This window comes from Anas platyrhynchos, chromosome 20 (assembly GCF_047663525.1).
Source record: "Anas platyrhynchos isolate ZD024472 breed Pekin duck chromosome 20, IASCAAS_PekinDuck_T2T, whole genome shotgun sequence".
In the NCBI taxonomy this organism is placed as follows: Eukaryota; Metazoa; Chordata; class Aves; order Anseriformes; family Anatidae; genus Anas; species Anas platyrhynchos.
In genome coordinates this window covers 7,889,468-7,905,183 of record NC_092606.1, presented here as the reverse complement: position 1 = coordinate 7,905,183, position 15,716 = coordinate 7,889,468, and the positions used below count along the sequence as shown (strand labels likewise).

General features: G+C 53.6%; 1 protein-coding gene across 2 annotated transcripts in view; it reads left to right on the top strand.

Annotated features, from left to right (window-relative positions):
• Positions 1-15,716, top strand: part of ATP2A3 (ATPase sarcoplasmic/endoplasmic reticulum Ca2+ transporting 3) — a 43,664-nt gene that overhangs the window by 2,044 nt on the left and 25,904 nt on the right. For both annotated transcript variants that reach the window (XM_072026027.1, XM_027445887.3), the window contains exons 2-4: positions 11,314-11,331; positions 11,825-11,907; positions 15,544-15,648. In XM_072026027.1, the coding sequence (XP_071882128.1) occupies positions 11,314-11,331; positions 11,825-11,907; positions 15,544-15,648 (206 nt within the window). The remainder of the gene's footprint in view (positions 1-11,313; positions 11,332-11,824; positions 11,908-15,543; positions 15,649-15,716) is intronic.

Here is a 15,716-nt window from a genome sequence, read left to right as displayed (position 1 = left end):
TTTCTGATTGGGTTGGTGCATTTCAGAAATCAGAGCTGCAGCGAGCTGCACCACTGAGCGAGAAGCAGTGGCCTCTGGCATGCTTTATTTAAGTGTGTGTAGGTATTTTGGGGGGACACCTTTATTTGTGTATATGTATTTTTTTTGGGGGGGCACATTCTTTAGGAGCTTTTCAGTTCCAGCGCTCGCAGCTCCCTTTGTAGGAGGAAGCAGAGCACAATGCTGATTATTTAATATCTCCAATTAGCGGCTTGGCAGCCGAGCAGCGCGCTATAGATTACTGGGCTTGGAGAAGATATTTCTCTGTTCGGAAGGGCTCATGTTCGAGTTTCAAATCTGTCATTGGCGCTGGCAGCGCGGCGATTTCGTTTGCCAGGGGAGCTGGAGGAGCCGCGGCGCGCTGAGGTCTCACCGTGGCCACTGGCAAAAGGCTCCCGAGCCCTCGAGCTCCGCGCTGCAGCTGCTTTCAGGCCACCTGAAACAAGAGCTCTGCCTTCTTATTTCAGTTTTTTTTTTTTTTCAATTTTATAATAGACAGGGCTGGAGGGTACGGGAGTGCCAATGTGTTTTTTTCCTTTTCTTTCTGAACTTAAAAAAACAAAGGCTGAATTTGCTCTGAAATGATTCCAGCTCTGCTGAGGAGTGACAGATGTAAGCAGGAGCTGCCCCGCGGCCAGCCGAGTGATTTTTCTGATTTAAATATAGCCGTGATTTCTCTTCCTAAATGGATTTCCATGTGTAAATGAGCGCACATTTCGGGCACGGTATTGCCAACGTTAATGCATATGCATAATTTTATTTGCCTCATCAGTAACCTAAATGGGCTGTGAATGTCAGCGGAGTCAAGCACCGGGATGTTTGCAGCATAGGGGCATTTATCTCTTTGCGTGCCACCTCCTCCAGCTCCAAAGCAAAATCCCTCCTGCAGTGGCGGTGGCAGCGGGCAGGATCAGGCCCTTCTCCTCGGCCTTTCACCCATCCCCTGCGGGACCCCAGCTGTGCCTGGGGTCACCCCAAAACCCTGCCTGGTGGCCTCCAGAGCCTCGTGCGCCCCGTTGCGAGATGCGACAGTGATGGCATTACCTGCTGGCTGTCCTAAGGGTTATAATCATTAAAAGATTATTATTAAGAGCCGGCTCCAGCACCAGGGAAACACCCCGGCTGCCTCCCAGCCCGGGTTATCGCTCCGGCTCGCTCCTGACAGTTTTAAAAAAGAAAGAGAGAAATTTCTGTTTGGTGCTGAAACGTTTGAGGTGCCGGCAAGGAGGGGAAAAGCAGCATTTTCTGACTCATCTCACTCTGCTCTCTGTTCCTCTGCGCATCGCCCACCTTTTCCACCCCCGAAACACACGCTTAGCAGTCTGATTCATAAACACGCTACGTGGTTTTTTGTGTGTTTTTTTCTTTTTTTTTCTTTTTTTTTCTTTTTTTTTCTCCTCCTCCAAATCCTTTCCCTTAGGAGAAATGCTGATGCACTCAAACAGTGTGAGCACCTTCAGGGTTGTGGAGAGACCACGTAATTTTCCTAACTGGACGATAGGAAATTTGGGGTTTGAGCCCCACACCTTCCTCTGGGGTTACCCAATTCCATACCTACCTTTTTGCTGAGGAAAAAAACAAAAACCAGTGAATAAGGAGCAACATTCAGAAAACCTCCCATCCACCCTGTCCTGCCTGCCTCCTGCAGCAGTTTAACCCATCCAGGGCGAGCAGAGGCAGGGGCAGCGCTGGTGTGGAAGGGGTTTTTGTGCAGGTGCACCCACGGGCCTTGCCTTTACCTAGGGGTTTACCCTTGGGGTTTCCCCCCGAACTTCTTGCACCAGTGTTATTTCTTTAATATTTGTATTTTCCTGCTGGTTTGGGGGCTGCTCACTGCTGTGCTGCAGAGCACGGAGCGGGGTGCGCTACGGCTTCCCAAAAGTGCACCCCACGCACACGGATCCCCTTGTCCCGGTATTTCAGGTGTCTGTTTTAACAGAGCTGAGTGATTTTGGCCTGTTCGGTGCCGTTTGTGCCGTACAGCCCCCAGCCTGCTTGCTCTCCCCCCCTTGCAGCTCGGTCTGTGCCTGTTTCAGCCTCTTGCAGTCACCAGATCCAGTTCTGAGCCACCGAGTCGCTGTTCTACAATCAAATCATCTCTCACAGCTCAGCCTTAAAAAACGTTGTTGATGTTTAGGTTGCAAGTTAGTTTAAATATTTTCACTTTTCTCCTTGCTCGAACACAAAACAATTTTGTTGCTTTGGATTTCTTGCTACCAGAGAGATTTTCTCTGCCGGAGGAGCGTGCGTACCGCTGCGTTTTCGCTTCGTGCTTTCTCTCCTGCTGCTGGTGGGAGAGCAGGGCCCCGTGCTGCCGATGCGGCTCCCTGTCCTGTGGTTCGCTCTGTGCTGCCAAATCCTTGCCCTGCACACGCGTGTGGCCGGCATCACCGCTTGCACGACCACTGCAACGTGCTGCTAGCACCGGGCTTGCGGAGCCCTTTATCCACACAGGTCCCCTGGGACCACGTGTACGTGGCATGTTGGGTGACCTCCCATCCAGCTGGTTCTCTGCCCTGTGATGCATTCATTCATCTGCTTCTAAAAGAAATTTTATTTTTTTTTGGTGCTTTTTCATATGCTCAAACCTCTGCGGGCACCAGCTTCGATTTTTCTCCCACGTGCAGCGTTTGCAGACCTGGGTGGGATGGTGATGCCCAACCAAAATGTCATTTATTTATTTATTTATTTATTTATCTATTTTAAGGATAATTCATTGCAAACCATCATCCCAAAGCTCAGCACGGGCACACCATGCCTGTCACCCAGCTGGGTGCTGGACAGGGAGCACCCCCTCGGGGGGTCCATGGGGCAGCACATTGAGCCCCCCAGGCACCCCGTCCCCACCGACTTCTATTACTGTGTGTGTGCCACGCTGTTGGTATCATGACTCACAATCTTTTTTTTTTTTTTTTTTTTCCAACATCTCAGTGCTGTAGTATCGGAGGCAGAACTTATAACAGTAACCTACATTAAGAAAAAAAAAAAAAAAGAAACTAAAATAAAATTGCCAAGCGCCGCAGCGAAGCGTCTGCAGCGATTATCGCGCTGTAAAACAGGTAGCGGGAGAAGGCTGGAAGTGCTGAGGGGCTGGAGCCAAAAAGCAATAGAGAAAATTGTGGTTACTTGAGTGTTTCCATGACGTGAGCGCGCCGCCTCCGTGGGCGTCGAACCCCGCGGGTTAACCGGCTGCAGGCAGGGCTGCTGCGATGGGCGACGGGGCGGGAGGCTCCCCGCTCCCCTTGGGATTAATGCAATTAGTGCTAATGGATATTTTCCGGGGGCTTGAAGCCGTGGTTGAGGGGGTGCTGCTCACCTTCTGCAGCCCGTGGGGGAAAGGGGAGAGGGGTCGCGTCCTGAATTTCGCTCTTTTGTTGGGATTTTTGTGTGTTGAATGAATCCTCGCCAGCGATTCACCTCGTGCCTGTAGCTGGTGTTTGTGGGAACCTCCCAGCGCTGAGGTCGGGCTGCTATCATCCTATAAAAGCCCTTTCTCTCTATTTATTTCATTTTATTGCCTATTTATTTCCCTGCCATTGCTGTTACCTGCAGCACCCCCGGGCTCGGGCACATCCCCGTGGGCTGTGCGCTTGGGTGCAGTCACCAGCACCGTGCTTCTTTGGGGTGAAACGCCAGCCCCAGCCTCTCTGGGGAGGTCTGAACCTCGTGCACCCCAAAACATAGGTGCCCCCGCTGTGCTCACAGCAACCCTCCTACAATTTAAATTTTCCAATACCTGCTGCCCGTGCAGCTGGATATGCTGACGCAGGTCACCCCATTTGATTATTTCATCCCCCCCCTGCACGCCTGGGCTGCGTTTGCAAATCACCGTGGCCTTTTGGCTCAAAGATCCCCTAACGGAGGGGAAACAACCCAGGGGCAATAAAAAAAAGACCTCTTTCCTAGCCAGAGCTGCTGTGCCCGTGCCCGGCTGGGGCTCGGAGGGTGCATGCCCTGCACACCGGGGGCACCATCGGCGCTGCGACGTTTTGGGGAGGAAATCCGCTCCTTGCTCTTGCGCCTCCCCTTCGCCCCGGGGTTCCTGTCCGCGGTGTTTTGGCATCGGGTGTTTCCTGCTATTTAGACCAGGTGTATTTTAAACCAGCTCTGGGGGGGGAGGAGGAGAAGGGATGGGTGTTACTGTGGGCCGCAGGGCAGGGCTGCCCCTGGTACAGCCAAATATGAGGAGCTAAGGCTGGGTGATGGTTGGTTGTGGTTCCCCCTCCCCATGTTTTTATCCTGTTTTTTCCTTTCTAAAATGCCTCAGATGCCCCCACATCCCACTGCCATCACCCCCTTCACCCCAGCCTGTGCAGCGCTGTGCCCACCTTTTAATTTTTATTTTTTAATCGTTATTATTTCTGCTTTGGAAACTTTTTTTTTTGCACTTGTGGCTGATAAAAATCGGTTGGTTCCTTTTTGGGAGGGGTGCGTGGGCGGGGGAGATTCTCTTCTCTTCCTTAGCTGCGGGGAGCAAAGTGCAGAGCTGCGAGGAGGAACTCGGGCAGCAGTGACTCGGTCCCCTCTGCCTGCCCAGGGAAGCCAAATCCCCCGGGTTTTGCCCCAAAACCATTGGCTTGGTTGCCCACGCTTACCCTTGGCCAAGCTGGACCGATGGAGCCAGCATCCGAGGTGGGGACACCCCTCATGCTGCCCGGCGCCGTTACCTGCCTGCGCTCCCTTCTTTTTTTTTTTTTTTTCCATTTTGCAACCTCCAAGTCAACAAAACCCGCTAAAATAAGGAAAATGTGGTGAGCGAGTGGAAAAAGGAAAACAGAGTTGCAGGGGAGAGGCGGCCCCGAGCCTCCCGCTCGCTCCGTGGAGGACGGCGCTCCCCAGGGCTCCGCGTGGTTTGGGTTTTGCTGCTTTTCTGCACTTCTGCATGGTTTTTCCCTTTCTCACCTCTTCTTGACACTTGTCTTCTCAACACTAAGTCTTCTTAAACTTGTTTGTTGGTACCTTTATAGGTCTCTGCGTAGGTATCTGTGTCTTCGTAGGTCCATTCCAACTGAACCAGTCTACTCCATACGCATCTGTATCTGTAGATATATGTATATATCATACACATGTGTGTATCTATGAAAATAAAATTCCATCCCTTACATGCACACATCATACACAATGGGAAGAAGGTCACGGAAATAAGATTAAATGGGCCCCACTCTTCCAGCAAGCTGCCTCCTTGTGGGAAGGGAAGGGGCTCAACTACCCAGGGATGCGTGATCCCCGGAGAGTTCATCCCTGAAAGTATGAATTGCCCAGCTCATCCCTTTTTCCCATCCAGAAAGACTTTTTTTTTCTATTCTGCACCATATATATATTTTATTTTTTCTTCTGATATAATCTAAACTCAGTGCTGTGCATACTTCATTTGCCACGAACGCCCATCTAAGGCGATCGCTGAAAATAGCCCAGAGAGAGCGGGGGGCAGGAAAAGCCAGCGTGTGTTTGGGGAGCGGGGTTGGCTGGGGCAAGGAGTTCTGGAAAAAAATAAAAAAAAAAATTAAAAAAGCAAAACATAATAATAATCTGTGCTGAAGTTAATTGAGGTTAATTGAGTTTAAAAGCAGCTCATTAGCTGCGGTGCGGGGCAGGGCCGGTGGGCGCTGTGCTGCCGTAGCCTGGCCGCGCGTTGCCAGCCCGCCTGGCTCTGCCAGCAGATGGGAGTCGCCTGGAGATGGGAATATCCCGGCTGTCGGATTTCACAAACGCTTTCAGGAGTGGGAGGCGTTTCCTCCAGAAAACAAACAAATGGAGAACAACAAAAACAAAACCCACACCCTACCCCAGCCGAGCATGTGTGTATTGGGATGGGGTCAGCCCCACAGTTTCAGCCAGGGTTTTCTCTTGACAAAGAAGGGAACGAGCAGTGTTTGGGTTGAAAAATAATATATTTCAGGGCTTTAGGTGTTTACTGAGGTTGCTGGCTTTGCTTTTGGGGGGTTACACCTTGCAAACGTCCCCCCCTGGTTTGGTAGTGCTGCATCCACGCTGGTTGTGATTCAGTCCCAAGCCTGCGGTGTGCCAGAGGTCAAGCAAAAAAATGTGGAAAAGCAAATGGGTTGTTTGGGTGGGCGAGAGTGCTGCAAAGAGCCCCTTGTGAGGGGGGAAGCTTGGTCTCATTCTGCCTCTGTCCCCCTGCCCCACGCCGCAGCAGCCCCTCGCTGCGTGCTGAGCGACATCGCTCTGCCAGGAGCAAGTGCACCCAGTTCTGGCTGTGCGCCCTGCTCTCATTTTCCTGCCTGGTTTTCTTACCTTTGCAGCCCACTAAGCCATTTCTCCTGTTTTTTAAGAAAAAAAAGCCATGAGCACGTTTCTGCCCGGCTCTTCCCCAGATCTCACAGCACTCAGCCTAAAGGCAGCAGTGCAATTGCAGCACCAAATGCCCTCCCCGGGGATATTTAAAGCCTGCAGGGGCTGAGCCAGCATCGTGAGGGCTCGGGCACCGCCGCCTCTGCAGCTTGGTGTGTTTGGTTTGCTAAGCTGTTATGTTAGCATTATTTAATCCTAAACATTATTAAATTTTATGCCGCTGGGTGTTTGACTCGCTGGCTGCCTTGCAGCATGGTGTGGCAGTCCCAGAAGTGTTGCAAAGTCGGTGTTTTGCTTGCCTTGGCATGGATGGGGCTTTGGTTTCTGAACATTTGCTGGTTTGGGGAGATTTTGGCTCCCCCAAAAAAAAGATTTTAGTGGAGGCATCACGCTGATGGTGATGGTGGCCAAGGGCAGAGCCCACAGGGATGGAAATCCATTTCTGTGCCAACAGAACGACTGAGGTAAAAGCAAGCACTGGAGCATCAGGGGGAAATCCTGGGGAAAAAAAAAATAGTTGTAGGGCAAAAAAATGAAACCTGCAAGAAGAGGATCGCAGAGTGCTGCTGGGCTCGCAGGAGGCAGTGGGGCTCCCTCACCGAGCCCGTGGGTGAGGCTGAGCTGGGCAGGGGAAGCTGTGGCTGGCTGTGGGGATTGTCCCCTCAAGGTTTGGGGTGCAATCAGGTGAAAAAAGCCCCATCTTAAGCTTTGTTTTGTTCCCCTGCCTTTATTTTAATTTATTTTATTTTTAAATGCCCCCGAAGCTGTTACTATTTAAATGCAGATTTTTAGCTTTTCCACCCAGGAGCCAGAGCTGGAAATTCTTTCCACTGCCTTGGTGCAGGAGGGAACAAAACCTGCCTTTAGGCTGCTCACATCGCCCGTCTGAGGCCAGGGCTGTGCGCTCCCTCTGCCACGCACCCCCTGTCCCCCAGGGACCAGCAGGGACCACCGGGGGGACAAGGCCACCGGGTGCGGCCCCAGGCTGGGGAGTCCCATTTCCCCATGTTTTTCCCCAAAATTTCCCCAGGCATTTTTAAAGGGACTTCAGTTTTGCAAATAAGGCTGCTGGCCTGACTGGGGACTTGAATTTTCAGGGGAAATGGGTGAAATATTCTCCCCTTGTTCTCTTAGCATTGAGAGGGGGAGGAGAATGGGCTTGCATGTGGGTTTTCCGTACAAAATAATTTACTTTCCTCCATGGAGGAGGATGCTTGGGGCTTTGTGGCCCCATGGCAGGATTCCCGTGCACGGTGTTGGAGGGGAGCTGCCCTTTGCAGGATGCTCAGGCAACATTTTGGGGATGAGCCATTCCCAGGAGCAAAGGAAGGGGAGTTTGGGGTGGGACAGGCAGGTTTTTCCTAATGCCTTCTGCTGAGCTCTTGGGACTGTGGGGCCACCCTCGCTGCTTGAACCTGCCCTGAACACTTCCTTATTTATTTATTTTTTTTCCTTATTTTGGGGCTGCCATCGCCCCTCCAGGCAGGATGCCGGGATCCTGCAGAGCTCGGGGACGCTGCCAGAGCAGCGATCCCGGGGTGTTTGCCGTGGGAGGGGTGCTCATCCCTTGGCCCTTTTATCTCAGTGCCTGCTCCACCAGGCGGGTGCTGGGGGTGCAGGAGGCAGGTGCGGTGCGGTAGGCAAATCAGGCTCCCCCCGGCACGGCGCACCCAGGGCTTTGCTTATAGGGAGGGGGGGAGAACGGGTGGCAAAGCTTTTAGGGCTGTCCCCGTGGGGAGGGTGGCACCTGGGAGCGGGCTGGGTGCTGTTACGTGCTCGGGAGGCTCCAGCACGAAGCTGCACGTGGAAGGAAAGCCGAATGGGGTAACTCCGCGTTGTCCCCTGCGAGCATCGCACAATCATCCATGATAACACTAAAACACAACGGCTCAGCCTCCAAACACGTCGCTTTGTGCTCTTGCAACTCAAGGGTGGTGGTGAAAAAGCAGCTGAGCACCCGTCCCCAGGTGGGATTCCCACCGAGCAGGGGATGGGGAAACCCAGCAGAGGGGTTTGGGGGCTGCAAAACCCCGCACGGTGCCGGCCGCCACCGGGGCAGGGAGCGGGGCCTTGTGGTGCTGCTGGAAATAACAATTTGTTCTGCGGGGTGAAGGATCCCAGAGCAAGTCCTGCATTGTGTCACTGGGAGGCTGCTGTCCCAGCTGGGGATGTTTTATTTTATTTTATTTTTTTTACTCTTTACACCACTTTTTTCCTGCCTGTTGGCAAAGTCTGGGAATTGGATGCGTTGCTTGTTTTACCCCTCCATTTCTGCTTCACTGCGTACGGAAAAATAAATTAGAGGAAGGGAAAAAAAAAAAAAAAAAAAAAAAAAGAATTTACAGCATAGAAATACAGCCTGAAGGAAGTTTTGGAGCAGAGGGTGGGGGTGATGCTGGTCCTTAGTCCCAGGCTGGGTGCTGTGCTTTTTCGGGCAGGGCGAGCCGGGTCCTGGTCCCACCTGGTCCCTGTTGCGCTCAGGGGGATGCACGGTGCTCGCATTGCCTGGCTCTGGGGCATCACCCTTCCCTCCCTGCTCGGTAGCAGGCTTGTTTCCCATACGGGAAATCTGACTTTATTCTGGGGAAGCTACTGAAACATTGGGAAAAGGGTGTTCAGATGCTCACTGTCAGGGGACACGCTCCGGGTCTGAGCGTGCACCTGAAACTTTCCTTGCAGTGCCTCCCGTGCCACCCTGCCGTGTTTTATTTGTTTGCTCTGACCCGGAAAACGGGGCCGGATCTCCCCAAGGGCGCTCAGCTGGCACCGTGCTGCCAGCAGGTGGTACCTGGGCTGCTTTGCCTCGCTGTCACCTGCTCACCGTGCCCTCCACGTCACCGGTGCCAGCCCTGCTGCACTGTTTGAGTTGGCGATAGCGGCCCCCTGCCCGCCCCACCTCTGCCTCGTGCCTGCCCTTGGAGCATCCCACACCCATATAGTCTGGCAGCTGGGATTCCCATTTCAGCCTGTCTGCACTCACTGTGCTGTCGCACGGGACTTGTGGATTTGGGTTTTTGCTGCTCTGTGTTGGGTTTTGTTGTGATGCGGCACCGGCTGCGCTGCGCTGCCTGGTACCACGGGGCTGACCCAATAAAACCTGGGGTTTGGAGAGCAGGGCGAATCCTCTTATTTCTAGTGGGGTGCTGGAAGTGAGAGAAGGGGGCTTCAACCCCAAACTTGCTCATTTTCCGGTGGTTTTAGGTGGATGCAGACCCGAAAATGTCAGTGCATTTTGGCTTTCGGCCCTTTTTTGCAGGGTGCAAAGTGGGTGCTGAGCTGTCACATGAAGGGAGGTGGAAAGGGGCACCACCCAGAGGAGGTTTGCCTAGTTCCCAGTATGCTCAAAATCAGCTTTTTTTTTGGGGGGGAAGTAGCTGCAACAGCACTGCAGCTGGTTGGGGTTTGGTGGCAGCAGTGTCATGGTGTCACCCCGGTGGCAGTGAGACCCGTGCTGCCGGCGGGGTGTTGGCTTCCTCCTGAGTTCACGGTAACCCATTTTCCTGCCCCCTCCGCGGAGCTCATGCAAAGTCCCCGCTCTGCAAACAGCCTCGCCGCGACTCCTCATGCAAACGATGCCCGGCAGAGGCACAACGGGCCGGCGGCGTTACGCACGGCTGCTTGGGGTGCAGCGTCACCACGGGGTGCCACGGCAGAGCTGGGACCTGGCCGAGCACCAGGTGCCCCTTGGTCTGTCACCTTGTGTGGTCGCACCCCTAAAAACCCAGCCTGGATGGGGAAAACGGCCCCGGGTGCCCCCTGCCCTTCGTTTTGGGGTTGGGGAGAGGAAGCTGCGGGCGGGGAGGAAGCTGCTTGCAAAAGGGAGAAGAGCAGCTTTCCTTCTGGTGCTCTGTAGAACACGCCAAAATGGTGAAGCCCTTCCAAGAATTTCATTTTTTTTTCACTGTGAGAGTAACTACGGGTGTTACGTTGTGGTCTGTGCCCTCCTCATGGTGGCAGGGCTTTGGAGCATCATTATTTAGGATTTTTGGAGGGACTCAGGCTTAAAAAACCTCCCAGCGAGCGCCTCTGCCAGCAGTTGAGGGGTGAACACGCAGGGTGCTTGTTTTCACCGTTTTGCTCAGTGAAGGTTGCTGCTGGGGCTTTTTGTTGTGTGTTTCTTTTTTTTTTTTTTTCCTTTCTCATTTCTCTGAATGAAAATAGAGGGTGGAAAACAACCGAGCTGGTTTCGCTTCCTGCTCTCACACGTAGGGCTCTGCACGGGGGGCTTGGGGCGGCCGGAGGCACCCCGCGTCTGCCCTCGTCCCCCTATTTCCATGAAATCCCAAGGAGCAGGAGGAATGCCTCGGTTTGCTAGACAGCTGCAGGAATCTTATTGGTATAGGATGAGGCAAACCCTTACTGGACAGGTGGGCTGTGACGGGTGCATGGAGCTATTGGGGTGTTTTGGTGCCGTTTTGGGCTCGGCTTGCTGGGAGCAGTGTGGCAGGAGCACGGCTTGGACCAGCACAGCATCGCCTTTGGATTTCCTTCCCAGCGTGTTGCAGGCTGTGAAACACAAGGGGATAATAGGAAATGTGGTGGGGAAGTTACAGGCCCCAGCAGGTCCCTACTGCTCCCTGGCAGCGCGTTTTATGGGATGCTCAGAGCTTTCTGCCCCAGGATCGGAGAGGGCAGCTCCCGAGGGTGCTGGGCTCTTTGGAGGCGAGCGTTTTTAGGCAGGCTGAGCGCAGGGCTGGATGCTGCCGCGCCCCGGCTGCAGCAGGGAAATGACATTTCCTGGCATGGGGAGCACCCGGCGCTGCCTGCCTGATGCCAGGCGTTGAAGTCTGATCACAAGCAGCCTTCCCGTGGCAATATGTGCAGCACGAGCTGCGTTTGGGGTACTCGGTGAACTGCTGGGGTATAAGGGATTGCTACGCTGTTCCCAAATTAATATATATTTTTTTTCTCTTCCAATTTTTTTCCCTTTCTGCTGGTTGGGGTATGGATGGAAACCCCCAGAGCTCCCTGCAGAAGAAGGTAAGTGGGGGTGCGTGCCCGGAGGTGTGGGTGGGACGGGGGGGTGAAAGCTGGGGATGAGGCTGCTGGAGGAAGGGGAGTGTGCGGGGTCATCTCTTCTAATCTCAATTTTAATCCCAGAGACAGCTGGGCTGAGAACAGGGCCTTCCTCTGACGGAAAGGCTACCAGGTGGGAGTGGGAACACAGAGGATTTGGTTTCTTTAGTTAAAAACAAGTGTAGTAGAAACAGGGCAATGCCAGGAAGGAAGGCATTTTGTATTAGAGAGAAAAATCCCTCCCTGCTGCAGGTGGAGCTGGTGATGCCAGCTGCAGATCCAGGACATGAATGTTTACTCTCATTTGATTCAACGCTGCCCCTGGCACCGGGTGTCCCCTCTAGTGCCCAGAGCAGCGATGCTGCAGGCTCTGTGGGCCCTACTGGCCTCCAAATTCCCTGCCTTCTGGGGCATTTTGGGCACCGCCGGTGCTTGAGCTTGTGTGTTTTCCCCCTAGGAAAGTCCCTCTGGGAGCTGGTGCTGGAGCAGTTCGAAGATCTCCTGGTTCGCATCCTCCTGATGGCCGCTTTCCTCTCCTTCGTGAGTACTGCGGGCGGGCTGCGGCACCCCTGGGTGCTGGTGGGAGCTGGGGTGAGGGGGGCTTAAAAGGAGCCGTGTTTAAACAGAGCATCGCATTTCCAACAGCACTGGTGAAATAGGACGGGGTTTTTATTTTTAGGGGGAGTAAAGAGGCCAGAGGGATGCAGGTGCTGGGTGGAGGGGATGTGGTTGTGCCGGGCACAGCGATCGTAGCGCTGGCACCGCACGTGCGTAGGTGAGGCTGGAGGACTTCTCAGCACTGCTGAGCCACCCAACAGCGATATCCCACAGCTCTCCAACCTTCCTTACATTTCCCTAAGACCATACAGGCAGAAAGGGGCCCAGGGGCACGGTTCCATCAGCTGATCCCAGCGTTGCTGCTTAGAGTTAATGCCAATAGCGTGAATTAAATTAGAGGCCCTGGAGTCATCTGCGTGCCTTGAAGCTTTGCCACTGCCAGATTCTTCTGCCACAGTTTAATGATATCTTGGCAGCCTTGACTCCTTTCATTCAAGTAATCCGTGCTGAAAAATTCATGTCAAGCTGTTGAAGAAGGCACAGCTGGATGGTTTTTCTCAGCTCCTTTGGAAGATGCTCTGTCCCCACCCGTTCATCCAGCTTGGGACTTGTGACACGACCTAGAGCCCAACTAAATAACACCAAGGATGGGCAGGGGAGATCTGGAGATAACTCCTAGCCCAAGGGAAGCGTCAGAGCTACCCATCCTGAGTGTCTTTCAAAACTTCTGATGGGGATCTCCGATGGTGGAGACCTGACAGAGGTGGATCGAGCCCTTCGCTACCCTGGCAGTAATCACACCTGGCTCTGCTGCGCTGCCTGCTGAGCCCTGGCGCTATTTCCTGCCTCAGACCTGGGCAAGGAGATCCCGTTGTGTGTTTGCAGCTGCAGAGCAGACCGTGTTCTTCTGGAAGCTGCTGTCGTGCCCCCCTGGGGCTACCAGAAGGCTGCGGTGCTGGGGTTGTAGGGCTGGGGCTTGGGGCAGAACCCCAGTGGGAGTGGGTTGGGAAGGAGCTGCCAGGGGAAATGAGATGGCCCCAAAACTTTTTCATGTGATCTGTCTGTATTGTCTGACCCTAATTTGATGAGCAGTATGGGCTGTGTGTGTTCTCGTTGTCAGGTCAGAACGTGCATCAGCCCTTTTTCCTGAATTTCCTAGGCTGAGGGAAGCATTTTGATTTCCCCATTTGTCACCCCGCGTGAATCTGTGACGCATTCACTGATGTTTTTCAGGGTTTCAGACTTCTTCCCCCTACTTTGTTAGCATTGTGCTAAATGTTTGCATTGATTTAGGCCCAAAGAGCCTCTTTTGGTGTCCCTTCCCTGCTCCTAATTCTTCCCAATTTCTTTTCAACACTACTTTTCATCGAGCACAACGTGTGCTGTGCCTCTGTGCCTCATGGAGATTAAATAGTTAGGGAAAATCACTTCCCTTTGCATCTTTTCTTTGGGAGCTTTGGAAAGTAAGGACTGGCAGAACAAAAACATCCCAAGGGGTGTGTGCAGCACCTGCCTTGGAGCCTGGCCATGGCTTGGAAGCCGTCGCTGTGCTGCTGGGGTCAGGTAGGATGGCGCCTTTTCTCTGGCAAAAAATGGTGCTGCAGGATGGAGTGAGGGTTTGGAGGGCAGGAGAGAAGGCGAAGGGTCTGCAGAGATGTCTGTCCACGGGGCAGCAGCACGGATATGTGAGGTGAGCCCCGAAATTCCCTGTGCCGTGTTCGGGTGCTGCCAGCAGCGATGGGCACTGGGCTGATGCACGTGCCGAGGCCAGGAGGGGCTGGGAGCATTTCCAGCCCTCTGTGGCTTCTCTCCTGGGAGTACCGTCTCCCTCCTGAAGCCCTTCTGCTGCTGCGTGGAGGCATTCAGATTTTGGATTCGAAATGAAAATCCAATCTGTTGTTTAATTTTAATTTTTTTTTTATTCTTCCTCTGGTCTGGCAGCGTTTCGGCTGCTCGCATGGGAGCTGCCTCTTGCTGCTGCTCGCGTCCTTCCCGTCCTGCTGGCACGGCCAGGAGGGTTTGGGCATCCCGAGACAGATCCAAGGGGCAGGGCTATGGGCAGACATGATGCATGGGGTACAGCTTTCCTTTAAACCTCTGCTTTTGGGAATGTCACCGGGAGCAGCTTCTGGTAGCGTTCAGCCCCACGGCAGCACACGGTGCTGTCACTTGTCCCCAGATGGTGCCTTCTCCAGCAGCACGGCTTCAGCAGGGCTCTTCCCCCACCTCTTCTGGGGGAGATGCTCCCAGCCTCACCACCTCCACCCCGAGCATCCTTTTTTTGGCTGATTTTAGTCCTTTTTTTTGTGGTGCCCGAGCATTGCGCCCCATGAGCTGAACTAGGGAACAGTTCCTGGCGGGGCTGTGCCTGGATGAGGTTGCACTGCTTCCTTTGCTGTGAAATCAGCTCATGGAAACCTCTCCCCAGGGGTTGCTGTTAGCTCGGTTTTGCTCACAATTTACCTTGGGAGCAGCTCGGTGGGGAGATGTTTCCCACCGAGCTGCTGGAGGAATTTGTGGGGTTTGGGTGCTGCCACCTAAGGCAGTGGGACGACAAAACGTGTCTCGTGTCTCCTCCTCTTGGCTAACTTAGCAACCAGCTGACCAATTTCATTTTAATAATTTAATTTAATTATATTTAATTAAAAAAGGTGATTCCTTTAAGCTTCCCAGGAAAGGGAGGCCACGTTACTGTCTCTGTTGGAGGAAGAGCTGAAATGCTCGCCCTCTCCTTGGCATGTGCATGGAGGAGAGGCACAGAACCGAGATTTTTTCTAGGTGAATATGAGAAGATGCTTTTACAATTCCCAATCAAGGAATCCCTGGCAGTGAAACACTGGAGCTAATGGGGCACAAGGGACATGGGGAGGTTTCCCAAATCCCCTCGAGGCTGTGCAGGGGTGTGTTTGGGCTAACCTGCAGTGACACATCACAGCGCGCCCTTCAGATGTCACCACCACTGGTGGTTCTCCCATGGGGCTGTGATTGAGCCCAGAGCGGGGGCAGTGCTGGTGCTGGCAGCACGAACTGTCTCCTGCTGGACTAAGTCGTGCGACACTTATTTCGGGATCCCACCTCATGTAGTCATGACATTTTGAATAAAGGTTTTAGCGCCGGCATTGTACGTCCCACTGGTCTGAAAGCACTGGGTGGTAGGGCACCCAGCTGGTAGGGCACCCATGGGAAAAGTGAACGGCGGGGGTAGGACTTGTGGGGAGGTAAGGAGGGAGGCTGGACCCCTGCAAGATAAAAATACATTCCCACAATAGCACATGGTGACATATTTGCTGGTGATCTGCTCGATGGCTGAGTCTCCTGGCGTGGCTCAGCTCTCAGAGCACACACATGGCAAAGGTTTTTGTGCCGGTGCTCGCTGCAGCCGAGCAGCCTGGTGGCGTTGTATTGACACAGCAGGGGTTGGCAAGCAGTTAAATGGAGTGAAAATGTTGGTGTGTGCACGCTTCGTGTCTCTTCCCTTGGGTCTTAGTGGGATGATCTCACCAGTAAGGAGCCGCAGGGTCGGTCCCTGCCACGTGTTAGCTGCCTTTTCTGAGTATCTCTTAAAATGTTGGTGCTTGTTCTTTCAACTGCTCTGCTCTCCTTCCCTTCTGCTACCAGATCCTGGCCTGGTTTGAAGAAGGAGAGGAGAGCATGACGGCCTTCGTGGAGCCCATCGTCATCATCATGATCCTGATCGCCAACGCCGTGGTGGGCGTGTGGCAGGTAAGGGACAGCCCCGTGTCTCTGCTCTGCGTGGGGGATTATTTATCCACACCTTATCTGAAGCGGGG